The following is a 16,001-nucleotide window of genomic DNA, read 5'->3' as shown; positions in this document are numbered from 1 at the left end:
CCGTTAAATGAGCTAGACGAAGATGACCGGTGATCTACATAACACTGACAGGGATAAGTATACTGCTGCAACAACAACAATAGGCATCTTCCCCATTAAGGGACCGGACATCCACCTGGAATGCCCCTAAATTATAGTCCTTAGTTCGCTTGCAGGTGTCGTCATAAGTATAGAAAGTTCACATCCGAGTCTATGGTGTCGTTTTCATTGGGGAAGGACTTTTATGTGGCGGGTTCCAAACCCAGCGCACAACCAGCTATTCTGGAATGCTTCGCCTTCTCACATTAGCTCTCTCTCGAACGGGTGTTCAGAGGCTACCCAGAGAATACTTGGGCGAAGCCCCGAAGTTGTGAGCCGCTTGAACCATATGCAGAAGAATTGACCTGGCCACTCCCAAGTAAATGGAATTAGTGACTTTACCCACTTGCGGGGATTTCTACATACGGAACCATCCTCCCTCCATTCATTGAATAACGTAAAAATGATCTACGGTTTACATCGACTTTTTTTTCAATTTTTACCACCTTTTCAGTGAAGGGATAAACGTATGCCCCTTTTCACCTTACTTTCAAATTGCATCGGTGGATTGAGTGGCTTCCGAAATTAGTTGGCAAACTATACACAATCTTTCATGATTGATTTTTTTTCTTAGTTCACTCCACTCAGGAGCATAGAGCCTCAACAAGACTCAGTCTTGCGTTGGTTTCGTTAATCTGTTTTTGATTTCGGACCGGGTAGGTAATTAGCCTACCACTACCAGTCCTAAGTAGTGGGAATGCCCACCTGTTCTTGCTTAGGAACAACGCCTTCTTGCTGCTTGATGCGCCATCTGTGTTTCAGATTTTTCTGGCAAAAGGATCACACAGATGGTTGAGGACTTCGCTAAATTTGGTGTGTCTGCGATTGCCCGCTTTCTCTTGCTGGCGCCACTGCTGGAATGTGTAACTGTGTGTTTTTGCTTGGTTTAGCAGCCACAGTGCAAATAATGCGCTGACTATTGTGCGGGAGTAAGGATGAAAAGGACATGGTTTTGGGGTTGAGGAATGAGATTTTTTTTATTTTTTGTTCTCGTTTTTTTTTTAGTTGGAAATTAGGTAAATTTGGAAAAGTGTGAGGACCGTTCTTTCCATGGGATTGAGTAATGGTGCGTAATTAAAGAAATATCAGCATTATTTTTAATTTTGAAATGTTAAAACTGCTGATAAAATAATTTGATCATCTAAACTTTCGGTTCATCAATTCTTCGTGTGGTTCTCTAAGCTTCTTCATAGGTCTCTTTTAAATTTTTTTCATTTAACATAATTTTTTTCATTTAACAAAATTTTCTTTTGAAAGTCTATTTCTTTCCTGTTTTTTATTTGCATTCAAATTCTTCCTTAAGGGGTTACATTCCTTACAAAACTTTCATTACAAAACTGTATTTAAACGGGATAACAATAAAAATAAATATATATTAAAAAAAATGTGTAGATTGTTTATTAGTACCTAAATTTTTATAAAAACATGAATTTAAATTTTTCTTTACAAAAATTAGTATATAAAAAATCACGTGATCTAAAGTACAATGAAAAAAAGTTGCTCTACGGTCTGCATCATTTCTCCTGAAAATATTGATGGATCTGTAAAAAGTAAAAAAAATCTTGTAAAATAAAGAATTCTTAATTTAAATTTTGCAATTTATGGCATTTAAAAAAAGTGTACGTGTTCTTTATACCTAAATTATGTTTATAAATTTTTTTTATAAAAATATCAAAATTCCTACTCGACAGACTATAGAGAAAACACTTTCGAATATTAAAAAAAAAAAACCACTTCAAAAAATATTAAAAACTATATGAGTTATCATGCAGACCGTGCCGAAAAAAATTGTTTCGAGAAAAACAAGTTTGAATTTTCAAGTGCATTTCGCTCGAGGTCGAACTCGCACTCGCGCCTCAAATTCTCGTCGGGCAGTTACATTTTCTACCATAACTTTGTATTAATGGGGAGTTTTTACAATCGACTTGCACAGAAATACGCCTAAAACTATAAAGAATTATAATCTGTAGAAAAAATCGATTTTTTGAAAATTCCCTTAAGTTTTTGGTCATTATCTGCCTAGGTGAAATCGATACTAATAGAAACTGTCTCCATAAAATGATATTTTCAGTTCGTAGTGCGAATACCTAGAGGGCATAGTTCAGAACTCACCAACTCTGGCTTTTCTGTATAAAGCACAAATGCAATCAACCAACACTTCGGAATAGGAATTGCTTTGCTTGCGTGTCTGTTATTCAGTTCGCCCAATTGAAGGTTTTCAAATGTTGCCATTTTATCTCTCACTCCCTCACTGCCTCTTTCCTTTTATTTCTATATAAATTGAATAAAATAATTCAATTTCAATAATAGTCAATTTCATTTAAAACAATTCACCACTAATTATATTTGCTGAAATGCATTTAATTACTGATAATCCAGCTTCCGTTCCGACTAGATTTGGCGTGTTTGATTGTCAGTGGCCAAAAGGCAAATTGCAGCGGGCGCACATAAAATAATTCTATGTGCAGCTGAGTACAAAATAATAGAAGTGCGACGATTTTCAATTAATTTTTTTTGTATTAAAATTTGTTTAATGTTTTTATCAAAGTAAGATGCATTCTACAACAAAAACCATATAGTTCAAAGCTCCTGCCCTTGTCTAAAATTCTCTAAAATATGACAAATTCAGAAAAATACATAAAAATATGTTTTTTTTATTTCTTTTCGTATTCTGATGGTATCGAGTTTCATATCTTTAGAAAAATTTGAGCGTATCGAGTTTTGTTCTTTTATTTCGTATCCATTCAGTTTTGGTATAACAAAGCGCAAGTTTCAAGTGGCCCAAAATTCTCGTAGATTTTTGACAACTTTTTTTTCGCTGCGGTGCTGCGCTTTTCTTACACATAAAATGCTTTCGTAATTGCGCTTTATATGGAAGATAATTCTCAAAATTTTATGCAAAGAAACAAAAAAGTCAAAAGTCAGCAAGATTTTTGAGCGATTTCCGACTTACACTTCTACATACACAAAATTTGTTTAAAGATGCTTAGATTTTGTTGAAATTTTTTTATTTATCACTTTATTAAGCCAATGGAAATAAAAGATTCTTACAGGCTAAGGCTTAAAATATGAGCTTGGTTGGTTGGTTTAAGTGGTGATTCATCCAGAATCCAACTAGCGCTTCCGCACCAGTTGTTAAGCTTAATAGACATTAAAAAAATGAAATTACAATTAAATTATTTATAAAGATATGAAAAAATTTTTACAGGTGATCCTTTGAAAATGAAAAATCTCTCTCAACAAATTTTCTAAATATTTTGGTTAAAAAGTTGAGAATTTTGATGGCATTTTTAATCTTTTAATTTTTTAAATTTTTGTGAATTTTGCAAAAATTTGAAGCTTTGATAAAAGATACAAAAAACTAAACACAATTTTAATTTAATTGAAAAAATGCTATTTTTGTAAATTTTTTTTAAATTTGTTAATTTTTTTTTGAACGAAATTAGACATACGAGTATAGCGGCTCAAAGAAATTGTGGGAGAGCCTTTTTGACAGCGGGAGGCGGAAGCTTCAACTAAAAGCAATATTAATAATAATAATTTACAGAGAGATGTTTTTTTTTATAGTAGGTCCTTAGTTCTGCTTAAAAATGTCATCTAAAGTACAAGGTGAAGTCTAAAAAAACAAGACTGAGCTAAAATAGAAACGACAGGAGCTTTGTTCTGATAACTTCGAGTTTATTTATTCAAAATCCCCAAAGTCTAAATCTAAAAGCTTTTCGAAAGAGTGTTTCAGGCCATTGACCGAATTCCGGAACATCCTTCAGGATGTCGGTACAAGACTTTTGGATTTTTGGATGGCCTCTTCGGACGCAAAACGTTTTCCTTTCATGGCCAAATGCAACTTTCCTACTTCGCGGAATTCACGTTTCATCACCAGTTAGAATGTTGTAAATGAAGTTCTCGTCTTTTCTCGTCTCTTTAATGAGGTCTTTCGAATGTTCAATTCTGAGCAATTTTTGGTCCTCAGTTAACTTGTGCGGAATGAAACGTGCACAGACCTTTCGTAAGCCCAAATGATCAGTCAAAATGCGATAAATCGATGTTTTGGAGATATTCCACTCCGATTCCATGAATTTCAATAATCCATTTTTGATAAATTTTCGAACAATTTCGATGGAGCCAATAACTTCGTTTCCACTGAAACGAGTGTCACCAAGCTTTCACTGGAAGTCAGCTAGGGATGTAACTTCCAAAGCATTAACTCATTAAAAAGATGAAGCTATCAAGAACATTTTTATGATGCCAGTCTTGTTTATTTTGGACTTCGTCTTGTATAAATCAAGGAATAAAAAAAAAAAAAATAAAAATAAAAAACCCACCGCGCTACAATTCTTTTGAGCACAGATGTATAAATCTTACATACATGGTCATATATTTAAACTGCTATTGAACTTATTTCCAATTAAAATATTCTCAACTCATTTTGTCCCTTTTGTGTTGAGTTGTGGTGCGATTATACTGATACGTACATACATACAAATATAGGTAGACCTTACTTATTTTATTTATTTTTTATATATTAAAAAAATAATTTATATAATTTTTATAAAAAAAATAATTAAAATAATTTATAATTTATTTATTTTTTATAAAAAAATACGTAAAGTAATGAAAATAAAATTTTATTTAAAGGGCCAATAGATACGTGAAAAGGATGTGTTTTTCAGTTTTTTTTCTTGCCACTCGCCTGAAATCACCGACGTAGCTGAATGGTTCAAAACCTTGGGTACCAAACACAAATTGATAGAAACAGTTTTTTCTAAGCTATTGTGGCAAGGCTCCGAATTTATGTCTGCCATAAAAAAGTTTCCTAATAAGAAACCATCCGGAGTTCGCAGGCGGCTTAAAACTGTAGGCTCCTCCATTTTTGAAAAAAAATTCAAGACACCAAACAAATTAGGAGTAGCTCGGCCAAATACATGGACACAGGTCTCCCAGATTCCTAAATCACCGATCTTGGTGGCCAATCCACTGGCCCAAGATTTCTCGTCTAAATTGCTCACCGAAAACCGAAACGACGTCGCAGTAAATCCATCGTCTTACGGGCTATATGGCAAGTAGCGACATCTCATTGAAATGGATTGGTTGCTGTTATGGAGATCACGGCCTTTAATTTCCGGTATTAAAAAGTCGTTCATTATGGCGCGATAACCTTCGCCATTCACTGTTACATTGACGCAAGCCTTGTTTGGGCAGATGATTTCTCCAGCTCATAGGTCGCACCAAACGATTGTTTTCAATGGATATGATGGCTGTTCTTGAATTGGGATTTATGGTATAACCACCAGTCCAGAGCTGTATGGAAGCTCAACTGCTAGTAGTGTTGGCTACGAAGTCTGACCGGAGATTTAAATCTGGTACCACGGGGAACAGGGGCTTTCGGGGCTTGCTCCGATCTGTTCTTGAGGTAGGCCCTTCGGGCAGTATCATGGTGGTTGTGGCTTAACACCCAAATGCAGGTAGATCATTTTTGGCTCGATGTGGAATTGCATTGCAATCGGGTGCCGGACCCATAGTACGGCAGAGGTTTAGATTGGCCGCGAACCCCACCAAGTTGATTAGTGTGTCCATTCCGCACTGCAATTGGTACAGCTAAATGCTTTTTGCGTTTTTGGGGCGCATTGATTTGATCCGTTGTGCTTTTGAGCAACGTGGTGTCGAGCCGTTGCCGGTAAGTACTCACGTTAAAAACAACAGGGTTCGGGTTGCTCTTCAGCCAATTTTGCTTATTGACGTAGCCATTAAGAGACACATGGGCCTCAGCGCAGAACAAAGCCCCAAAATGAGGATTTTCGGCGAGTTTTTCAAGAGCCTAACGACTGAAACTATGACGTCTTGGAAGATCAGCCGACTTTAAGTTTTAGACTAACTGTATTTTATACGCTTCCAAATCAAGATCTTTGTGTAAAATCGCCCAGGTAGTGCCATAAGATAGGCCAAGTTGTTGAGATTGGCGCCGCATCGATACTTCCGGGTCTTGGCAAAACTCTCATTTACAGCCGCAATATTCTCTTTACTTCCGGCTGTACGTGGTCGAAGCGGTGGAGCATCATCCAATAATGTAAAATTATTCTCGAGTTTCCTCATTTTTGGGGGCAACGAAGCCTAACCTAAAGAAGCTCTTTTTTAATACTTTTATTTTATTTTATTTTATTTTACAATATTTCCATTTTTAATTTTTTTTCTCTACAAATTTACAACAAAAATTTCGTCCTCACAAATTCAACTTCACAAACTTTTCCGCCTCTGCGTAGCAACCAACTCCAATAATTCAAAAAAACCACTGATAATCATCTCAAAGTACTAAAAGTTTACAAGTAAACGCCATGGAGCTTAAACTAATTAAAGGATTAAAATCAACTCAAAATACCGCCATTACTCATTGGCGATGCTGTCCCACGCACAAAACTTTCCATTCCAGGGTCATTAGCTTGCGAATAGCGGCACCTACGTGCATACATAGCTGCTATTCGCTACATAGTTTCATCCCCATTCTCATCACCTCCTTCATCATCATTCTCGTCTGCCGTGAAAAATTGCCACACAGCATTAATGACTTGCTTCAGCAATTCAATCAAAGATTCCCACATTGGTCCAAAACTATCGCTGATCCATTGAAAATCCACACCGCCTTCAACCTCATTTGAAACCTCGAGCTGTTGCTCGTTCCAGGGTAGAATGCCGCCATTGTAATCGTAATTATCGTAATCAACACCATCTTCACCATCGTTAGCGGCACGCGTGAGACGCTTATGAGTATGGCGCAATGGAGACTCAGCCAGCTGGTCGATGGGTGTTAATAAAGCGTTTGAAGGCGACCGGCGCAGTTCGTGCGGTGGCTGGAGTTTCGCGTTCCACGTTGCAAACTGAAATTAGTATTTTTCATTGGAGTTCTTATTTTTACATACTTTGTTTTTGCTAGTTTTTTTTGCCCACTAGTGACTGACCGCTTACCGCATGAGTTCGTTGCCTCAGCTTGACGGCTGTCGGCACTGCTGCAGTTGCAGCTTTTAAATACAAAAGGAAACTTAAAACAGCAAAAGAAATGCGTAGACAATTTAATTGCTTTTGTTCCATTTTACACGTTGAATTATTTTATTGACGAAGTACGTAGCTACCAATGGGTTTTGCCGACTTCCGACACGAGACACGAAGCGCCACTAAATGGTGCAGGAAATTCAATTACTAACGCAGAGGCGAGTGAGTCTCTCTCACCCTGAATTGTATGAAATGGTTGTGCTGAATAAAAATAGCTGCGCTGCGGGTTTAGAGCTTCAAGTCAGAAGAATTCTAATAAAAGCTTTATATAAAGCGCACGAAAAAGATGTTTATCTCGTTTTTGTTGTTCGTTTGGTTGCTATTTCGTGCAACATGAAAATTAGCTGTAAATTGGCGGAAATTAATGCGGAAGCAGACAATTTTTATAGATTTATAGGACAACATGAAAACTAAAATAATAATAAGAAGAAGCATTTAGGTTCAAAATGGAGGGAAATATAATCGCTTTTCAGATTTTGATCAAAATTTCCTCTTTACAAGCAAATTTTTTTAGTTCAAGATTTAAGGTGGGCCTTGTGGGCTCAGTTAGTGGGTTAGGTTACGATGGCTGCCTCTCTCCTTAAATTTGTAGGGGCCCATTTCCTCTTTACAAACACATTTTTTTAGCTCAAGATTTAAGGTGGGTCTTGTGGGCTCAGTTCTCAACTCAATTATAGGTGGGGTTAGGTTACGATGGTTGCTTCTCTCCTTAAGTGTGTAAGGGAGACCCACTTAGGGCTGCAGGGGCATTGTGGTACCACTAATTTGGACTCGAATTCCCGCTCTACTTCTCAATGCGGTAAAACCACTTCGCCTCTCGGATAAACAATGAAATACTGTGGAGGGCTGCCGACTTATAGGAGGCCTCCACATACAAGTTTCTATTCTAATGTGTCAGAAGTCGCTTTAGCTACACATCTGTCAAAGGCCAGAGAAGCACAATAATGGCCGTGGAGGATTCAAGAAAGAGCAGACCACCTGGACATCCAAGCTTCTGTGTAAGTGCTGCGAAGACAGAGTAGCATAGTGACTGGTGGGCAAAGTTTCTCACCTGACACTTTTGCTGTATACGCAGTTGGGCCTCCGATGGACCTCTACAACTCCGCATTTAGACTTTTGCCAAATATTCATCTTATTCCACTCTTATTCTCTTTTGATAGTAAATTCACAATTTTTCGGGCGGATATATTCGCCTTAGAACGGGAAGCGAAGCACTGAACTTCTCTGATAGCCAAGAAACTATCAGATCCAACTTATTGCCAATTTGCGGCAATCGTCATTCAACCAGCATTTTTGGCTGACGCAGTCGGTTTTATTTTCCTAAACGATTGTCTCGGGCTAGAGGCTTAGATAGAATTACTTCCAGGTTTGCACTTCGGTCTCTTGATCTTTTGTGCTCGCTAGAGACTTAGCTTTGTGTGGTATGTTTTTGGAAGAAGGACTTTGGTCGAGCCAAACTTGTGTGCTTCGACAGAATGATACTGGGAGATCTTGAAATTTCGTTTCACTTCATGTCATGTAATGCCATATTATACCATGTTATGTCTTCTTCTTATTCTTTTATTATAGGTTTTTACCTGTTTTTCTTCACACAATTACATAGTTATAAATTATACAAGTATTACAAAGTATTATTCAAATTCAAAATGACGAAATGTTATTGTCCTTCCGCTGATGTCGAAATCCAGCTTTCGCGCCATATCTTTGGTGGTCTTCCAGGTCCGCGCTTTCCATATGGTATATAGTCCCTCGCTATTCAGATAATTCTGTCGTGACTAGCTCTAGAAACGTGATCATTCCAAGCTCGTCTTCTTGTTCTTATAAACTTCACTACGTCATTACCGCCAGTTTCGTCACGAATGACCTCGTTTCTAACGCAGTCAAGACGTTTTTATCCTACGATGGATTTCAGCTGTACGCAGTAGCTGTTTGGTTTTTGCGTTTTCAGAACGTGCTTCGGCTCCATAGGTCAGGATTGGTCTTATTATAGTCTTGTATATACGCGTCTTGCTTTCAGTAGTCATGTATTTGTTCCACCCTACAACATCCCTATTGCAACCTGCAATACGTGCGCCCTGCATACATCTCTCTCTGACTTCCTGAATAATGTCGCAATTACTGGATATTTCTATCCCCAGGTATTTAAATTTCATAACTTGCTCTATCATCGTCCTTTCTATTTCAAGTTTGCATCTGATCGCATTCTTGGGAACTACTAAAGTTTTCGTTTTTTCTCTGGAGACCTCCATATTAAACTGTTTGGCTGTAACTACAAACCTATTTAGTAATCTTTGCAAATTGTCTTCAGAGTCCGCAATTAATATGGCATCATCTGCATAACAGAAAATTGGTATGCTCATGTTATTAAGACGATACCCATCTAATGACTTGACTTCTTTTATTATTTGGTCCATTATTGTATTGAAGAGTATTGGGCTCAGCGAGTCTCCTTGTCGTATTCCGCTTGCGCATGGAACTTCGTTGATATATTTTCCATCTATTCTTATTTTTGTTTTGCAATCACAGTTCAGGTTTTTAATGACGGTAAGAATGTCTGCTGGTACGTCTTGTTTGCCCAAATTGTTCAAAACTTCTTGCAGTTTGACTCGGTCGAATGCTTTTGTTAAGTCAACAAAGCACATACCTATATGCTGGTGCATTAAATTCAATTGACTTTCCCACTATCTGTTGAATGATATATATTGCATCTACAGTGCATCTATTTACTCGAAAACCTTGTTGTTCCTCCTGTGTGTCCAAGTACGAGTTTAGTTTGCCCAATAATGTCTTTGAGATTAGTTTTTGCGTTGATTGAAGCAATGATATACCTCGATAATTTTGTGAATCTTTTTTGTCACCTTTTTTAAATATGGGTATCGTAATGCTGGTTTTCCATCCTTGCGGGATTTCACCGGTTTTAGTTACGATATTGAATAAATTTGTTATTTGCTGGTGTCATTTTTTGACGCCATATTTCAGCAGTTCATTTGTTATAGGTAAGATCTTCACCTGGTGCCTTTCTATTTTTTATCTTAATGATAGCATCATTAACTTCATCTATATTAACCTCTGTCTCTACGAAGCAGTCTCCACATCTTTTTCTGAGCTCCGTATAGATCATACTCCATATTTTTCGTAAATTTTTCCCAATATGGTTCTTTAAGGTTTCTTATTTTGGCGTTACACATATTTCTCTCAGCAATATATTTGTCCTTATTTTCCTGTGTTTTCGTTGCCTTATATTCTAAAAAAGCCTTGCTTTTTTGTAATGCTAAAGTTTTTGCTTCATCAGTGAACCAAGGGGTTTTGTTTGCACGATTATTCGGTTTTAATATAGTACGTTTTCCTAATGCTTCGTTGGCTGCAGTTAGTATGTTTGTCTTTAACTTTTCCCATGATTCATTTGCATTATCTTCTTCACTTATTGAATTTATAAGAATTTTGTTTCGCAATCTTGTTTCATATAGAAATCGCGTAGTTTCGTCTTCAAAAGATTCGTGTCATTTATTTCACATCATTTTGCCCTATATCCTTGACTGTCATTTCATTTCAGTGCACAACATTTTGCTTTATGATGTAATGTCATATTATGCCTTGCTATGCTACTCTACCGATATATTTTACTTTATATCGCTTTATTTCATTCCTTATCACGTCATTTCATTTAATATTAATTTGTTTCACTTAACTTTTCCATTTTCATATTATATCATGTAATGCCTTGGTATGCCATTTGATTCCATTTTGTACCATTTTATTCCATTTCGGGTAGTGTTATATTGTTATGCCATTTTATGTCATTTCATTTCATTTTATGTCATGTTATGTCATATTATGCGATATTATGTCATCTCATGTTATTTCATATAATTTCATGCCATGTACCATTACGTCGTGTTATGTCATTTTACTTCACTTCATTTCATTTTATGTCGTGTAATGTCATATTATGCCATGTTATGCAATGTTATGTGATTTCTTTTTCATTTAAGTTCATATCATGTAATGTCATATTATGCGATACTATGTCATTTTACTTCACTTCATGCCATGTAACGTCAACTTATGTCATGTTATGTCATTCTACTTTACTTCATCATGCCATGTAATTATGTATTATGCCATGCTATATTATGTGATTTCATTTCATCTTGCTTCATGTCGTGTAATGCCATGTTATGCTATGTTGTGTCATTCATATCATGTACTGTCATATTCCGTCCCATTTCTTTCATGTAATTTAACGTTAGCTTATGCCATGCTGTGTCACTTTATGTCATTTTACTTCACTTCACGTCATGCCATGTAATGATACATTATGCCATGCTATGTGATTTCATTTCATTTTGGTTCATTCCATGTAATGTCATATTATGCTATGTTATGACATGTTGTGTCGTTTCACTTCATGTAATTTCATGTCATATAATGCCTTATTTTGCGCCATTTCTTTTATGCTATGTTATGTCATGCTACGCCATGTTATGTCATTTTACTTCACTTCAAGTCATGCCATGTAATGATACTTTATGCAAAGCTATGTAATTTCATTTAATAGTAGTTCATGCGTTGTAATGTCATGCTATGTTATGTTATGTCATTTCACTTGACTTCATATAATTTCACGCCATGTAACATCATCTACCGCCATGTCATAATAAGCCATTTCTTCCACTTTTTTTCTTATTTTATTTTCTGTCATGTAAGGTCATCTTATGCCGCGTAATGTCATCTCACTTCATGCCATTTCAGTATAATTCATGTAATGTTGTTTAATGTCATAATTTTGTTGTAATGTCTTCCTATTCCGTGTCTAGTCATTTCGTTCGATTTCAATTTATTTGACTTCTTTTAACCCTTTCGCTACATCTTTTTATTGCGCCGTCCAAAAAATCCAAATTTTTGTCTGAGTATTTATTTTAGGAGCAATAACAATACAAATAAATTTTTAATTTTATTTTTTTTGTTAAGTGCTTTTTTTTTAATGGTGCCGTGTGGCAACAAATGTTTTGTATTGGTTTCAATCGCAAATAACCTCCTAATGCAAGTTTACACCTTACGAGAAATTTGTTGCCATATGGCAAGAAGCTTAGTTTAGTAAAATTAGCACAGCTTTTAAAGCTGCGAGCAAAAAAATATTTATATGCCAAATGACAGATTGAACATTTTTCTATATACTTCATTCAAAAATTGTTGAAAAAATTTGCCCAAAATGCCCCAAAAATCTAAAAATGCAAAATACAAATTTGAGAGTGAAGTGCTTTATGCCAGAAGGCTTTCTTTAAAATTGTTTTATTCTGTTTAACCATTAAACTTCAATTTTTGAAAATATGTAACAAAAAAGTTCATATTTTTTACAAGAGAGTGTTGACGGCCTTTTAAAGTTTACTGCCAAATGGCAACAATATCGCGAAAGGGTTAATTGCAAAAAAAGTTAACTTCTTTAATTCTGCTTTTTAAAGATTCTTTATTCTTTTGTTATAAAGGTTGGTTAAGTTTCAAGGGCCGGTGTTGATTTTGAATAAAATAAAATTTTTTAAGCAAATTATTCCCATTTCTCTTTACTATGATAATATTGGTGTGGCTCAATTCCGCATGGAACAAAATATCGGTCAAATGGCTGCCGCGGCCTCGGTGGCACACCTCCATCCGATGGTCCAAATTTTCGATGACGCTGAGGCATAATTGAGGTTCTATGCCGTTAGTGTTTCGAATCATCTCATCTTTTAGCTCTTGAATTGTTGCTGGCTTATTGCGGTACACCTTTTCTTTCAAATAACCCCAAAGAAAGAAGTCCAACGGTGTCAAATCTCATGATCTTGGCGGCCAATTGACATCGCCGCGACGTGAGATTATTCAGCCATTAAAGTTTTCGTGCAAAAGCGCCATTGTTTCGGTAGCTGTTCGTTATCATCTCAAGATAGCGAACACTGTTCACAGTAACTGTCTGAGCGGTCTCATTTTGTATAAAATACGGCCCACTGATGCCGCCGGCCCACAAACCGCACCAAACAGTCACTCTTTGTGGGTGCATTGGTTTTTCGGCAATCACTCTTAGATTATCATTCGCTCAAATGCGGCAATTCTGCTTATTGACGAATCCACTGAGGTGAAAAAAAATCACGAAATGCGCGATATGCATTTTGATTTGAACGCCCGTTTTCATAATAAGCCTGAATAACTTTAACGCGTTGCTCGATTGTGTATCTTTCCATAGTTGAAATTGATTTAGTTTGAAGTTGAAAAATGTCAAATGAAATGCAGAAAAACACTTGACGTTTAGGTGTGGTTTACATTCAAGATCGGCCCTTGAAATTTAACCACCCTTTACAATAACAACACGGTAAAAATACTTCTAGCCTCCTTATTTATTTATATATTTTACTAAGTTTGTTTTTGTAATATTTTTAAATGTGCATTTTCCTACTATAATATTTCCTACTAATATATAATATGCGAGTTAGCTTTGAGACCAAGTAATTTTATGCGTTTGTATGCATTTACGGTATGTTCAATACTCCTAGCCACCATCCTGCTCCTACATCGTTACATTTCCCTACGAAATTCCCCTACTCGCCATCATCATCCGCGTTGAAGCTCTCATCCATCCGCTTCATCAAGTCCATCACTGTAGCTGCAATATTTTCATACACCCGATTAATCTGCTCAGTGAATTGCTGCATATGCGTCCGAAATGCGTTCTCCAACTCGGCGCGCTCACTCTCGTCTACGTCCACCAAATCGTCAATTTCTGTTTGGCGTCGGCGACGACGACGTCTGCCACTTTTTGTCTTTGAATTGGTACTCTTTTTTGCTTTCTTGGCGGCTGCCGCCTTGCGTGCTCTCATTCGTGCCATACGCCGACGTGCTTCGTCGATGATTTCATCACCGTCGCCGTTTGCGCCCCCACCATCCGTGGCACCGCCACCAGCATGACATGGCGCATTTACTTTGCGCATAATTTGCATGAATGATGTTCTTGGCCCAGCTGACAACTCGTCGCTATCGGCCGATCGTTTACGCCGATACTCATCCGAATCCTCTTCGCTACTGTCGCTGCGTCGTATGATTGCTTCGCCCATTCCGAACTCCGTCTTCGAATGCATGCCCACACCCGGCAGCTGAAAGTCTAAATTCTTGCGCAGTGCTGCGCCATTCTGAAAGAATTCCGCCACTTGCATGGCTACACCTAAAGCGCTAGCTGCGGCTTGATCGAAGAAATCCTGTTAACGAGAAGTTGCATTTTAGTAGTTAAATGTAATTATCCTTTGATTATCCTGCGCTTACTTCTTGCTGGCTTGGTGCTGCTGCCGATAATTGTGCCAAACAGCTCCATATGCAAATGCGTGTAATGTTGCTTCGTAGACACATCGCGCGTTTTTCATTCATTTTGAAATGGCTTTTCGAGCACAGAATCCTTTTGCATTAACGCACCCTGGCTGCTCCAGTCCGACTGATGTTTGTTACATTTATTTATGAATTTAAAGTTTGTGACTTACAATTCGTTTTTGTTTAATATATTTTTTACTCAAAGCGCAATTAAATTTGCGTGCATTTCTTTGTGCACATCGGCTTCGGGCGCTGTGGAGCCGGTGTCAAATGTTATCGCTTCATCTCTTCTGCTTTAGTTAATTGCTGATCTGAAGCCGAGTGTCCGATTGTGTCTGACACGCAACAATTCAAAGAATTAACACTCGCGCTTCAACACCACAATATTTATCTGCAGCGCCTTTACATAATGCAAATAAAATATTTACAGTAGATAAAAAATGCTTTCGCTTTAATTTTGCCTTTTATTCGAAATGTCAACAATGTTTTTAATATATCTGCATATAATCAGCGCATTTGTCATGCAAATTTGAGTTACACAATTCCGTTGCAAGATATTTTTTGATTGTACTCCTATTGGCTGTCTCACACTTCCACATGGAGGGTCCAGCAACTAGATTTGTTTAAACTTTGCTATTCCAATGCATCGGACAGCCTGGAAGAGCTTAGATGAGTTGAAATGAAATGAGTGAAATGAAATGAAAAAAGTGAGGTTTGCACTTCGACCTTAAGGCCTTTCGTGCTCTATACACACTCTACTCTGACAGTACCTCATTGACACCAAGTTCCCTTAATAAATTTAGTATGGAGCTGGGTTAGGCTGAGCGTGCATGTTTTTCTTCGAGACCAACCAAGTCGAGATGTTTACTTTTTCTCCTCGCTCTGACATTGCATTTGAAAACGAAAGGAGTCGGTCAACCATAGCCTGAGCCTGTACAGCTGCGCAATCTGTAAAGCCAGTAAGCATTCTCTGTTGTACTTAGGATGATTACGCCTTTTTTTCATAGAGGTACACCACAGGGCGGCGTCCTCTCGCCTCTCCTTTGGCTAGTAGCTATTGATGAAGCTTTAACTCTCTTAAACAGGGGTGTGGTGAAGGTGGTAGTATAAGCCGATGACTTGGTCCTAATGGTCTCAGGACCCTTGGAAGGTACACTGGCCACACTCAGTAGTTGGGCTGCCAGTTGCGATCTCAGAGTCAACTCAACTAAACAACCAGCGTCTTACACTCGCATCGGAAGTCAAGTATCTTGGTGTAATGCTTGACCCCAAGCTCCACTGGAAGCTGCACATAGAAAATTGAGTTAAGAAGGCCAGTGTAGCCTTCTACGCCTGTAAATCTATGTTCAGCAAAAATGGGGTCTCAGACCACGTGTCGTACTTTGGATGTGCAACTTAGTGGTTCTGCCAATTTTAACATATGGTTGCCTAGTTTGGTGGGTAGCTCTTCAGAAGGGCTACAACACCACTGAGCTAGAGAGAGTGCAGAGAACTGCGTGTGTGGCCATCACTGGTGCTGCCCTCAAAGTCATTCTGCATTTACTTTCCGTGGA

The 16,001-nt window shown here is 37.5% G+C and overlaps 3 protein-coding genes across 3 annotated transcripts in view; 1 reads left to right on the top strand and 2 right to left on the bottom strand.

Annotated features, from left to right (window-relative positions):
* LOC128857190 (putative uncharacterized protein DDB_G0271606) overlaps positions 1-16,001 on the top strand; it is a 28,033-nt gene that overhangs the window by 6,605 nt on the left and 5,427 nt on the right. The window lies entirely within an intron of this gene.
* On the bottom strand, positions 6,499-7,344 carry LOC128857192 (uncharacterized). Its single transcript, XM_054092831.1, has 2 exons — positions 7,036-7,344; positions 6,499-6,947 (listed from the first exon to the last, which is right to left on the bottom strand). Exons 1-2 carry the CDS (start codon positions 7,156-7,158, stop codon positions 6,555-6,557), a joined length of 516 nt encoding a protein of 171 aa, XP_053948806.1. The 5' UTR covers positions 7,159-7,344; the 3' UTR covers positions 6,499-6,554.
* On the bottom strand, positions 13,488-14,554 carry LOC128857191 (uncharacterized). Its single transcript, XM_054092829.1, has 2 exons — positions 14,407-14,554; positions 13,488-14,342 (listed from the first exon to the last, which is right to left on the bottom strand). Exons 1-2 carry the CDS (start codon positions 14,506-14,508, stop codon positions 13,689-13,691), a joined length of 756 nt encoding a protein of 251 aa, XP_053948804.1. The 5' UTR covers positions 14,509-14,554; the 3' UTR covers positions 13,488-13,688.

The sequence above is a fragment of the Anastrepha ludens genome, chromosome 3 (genome assembly GCF_028408465.1).
Source record: "Anastrepha ludens isolate Willacy chromosome 3, idAnaLude1.1, whole genome shotgun sequence".
Lineage (NCBI taxonomy): Eukaryota > Metazoa > Arthropoda > Insecta > Diptera > Tephritidae > Anastrepha > Anastrepha ludens.
The sequence above is the reverse complement of the archived record's forward strand: the minus strand, read 5'-3'. Positions and strand labels throughout refer to the sequence as shown.

Bases quoted from the DNA above. Each gene is read 5' to 3' on its own strand.
- LOC128857191 (XM_054092829.1), bottom strand. From the start codon at position 14,508: ATGAATGAAAAACGCGCGATGTGTCTACGAAGCAACATTACACGCATT. The intron at 14,343-14,406 runs GTAAGCGCAGGA...TCTCGTTAACAG, and splicing joins CAGCACCAAGCCAGCAAGAA to GATTTCTTCGATCAAGCCGC.
- LOC128857192 (XM_054092831.1), bottom strand. From the start codon at position 7,158: ATGGAACAAAAGCAATTAAATTGTCTACGCATTTCTTTTGCTGTTTTA. The intron at 6,948-7,035 runs GTAAGCGGTCAG...TACTAATTTCAG, and splicing joins TGAGGCAACGAACTCATGCG to TTTGCAACGTGGAACGCGAA.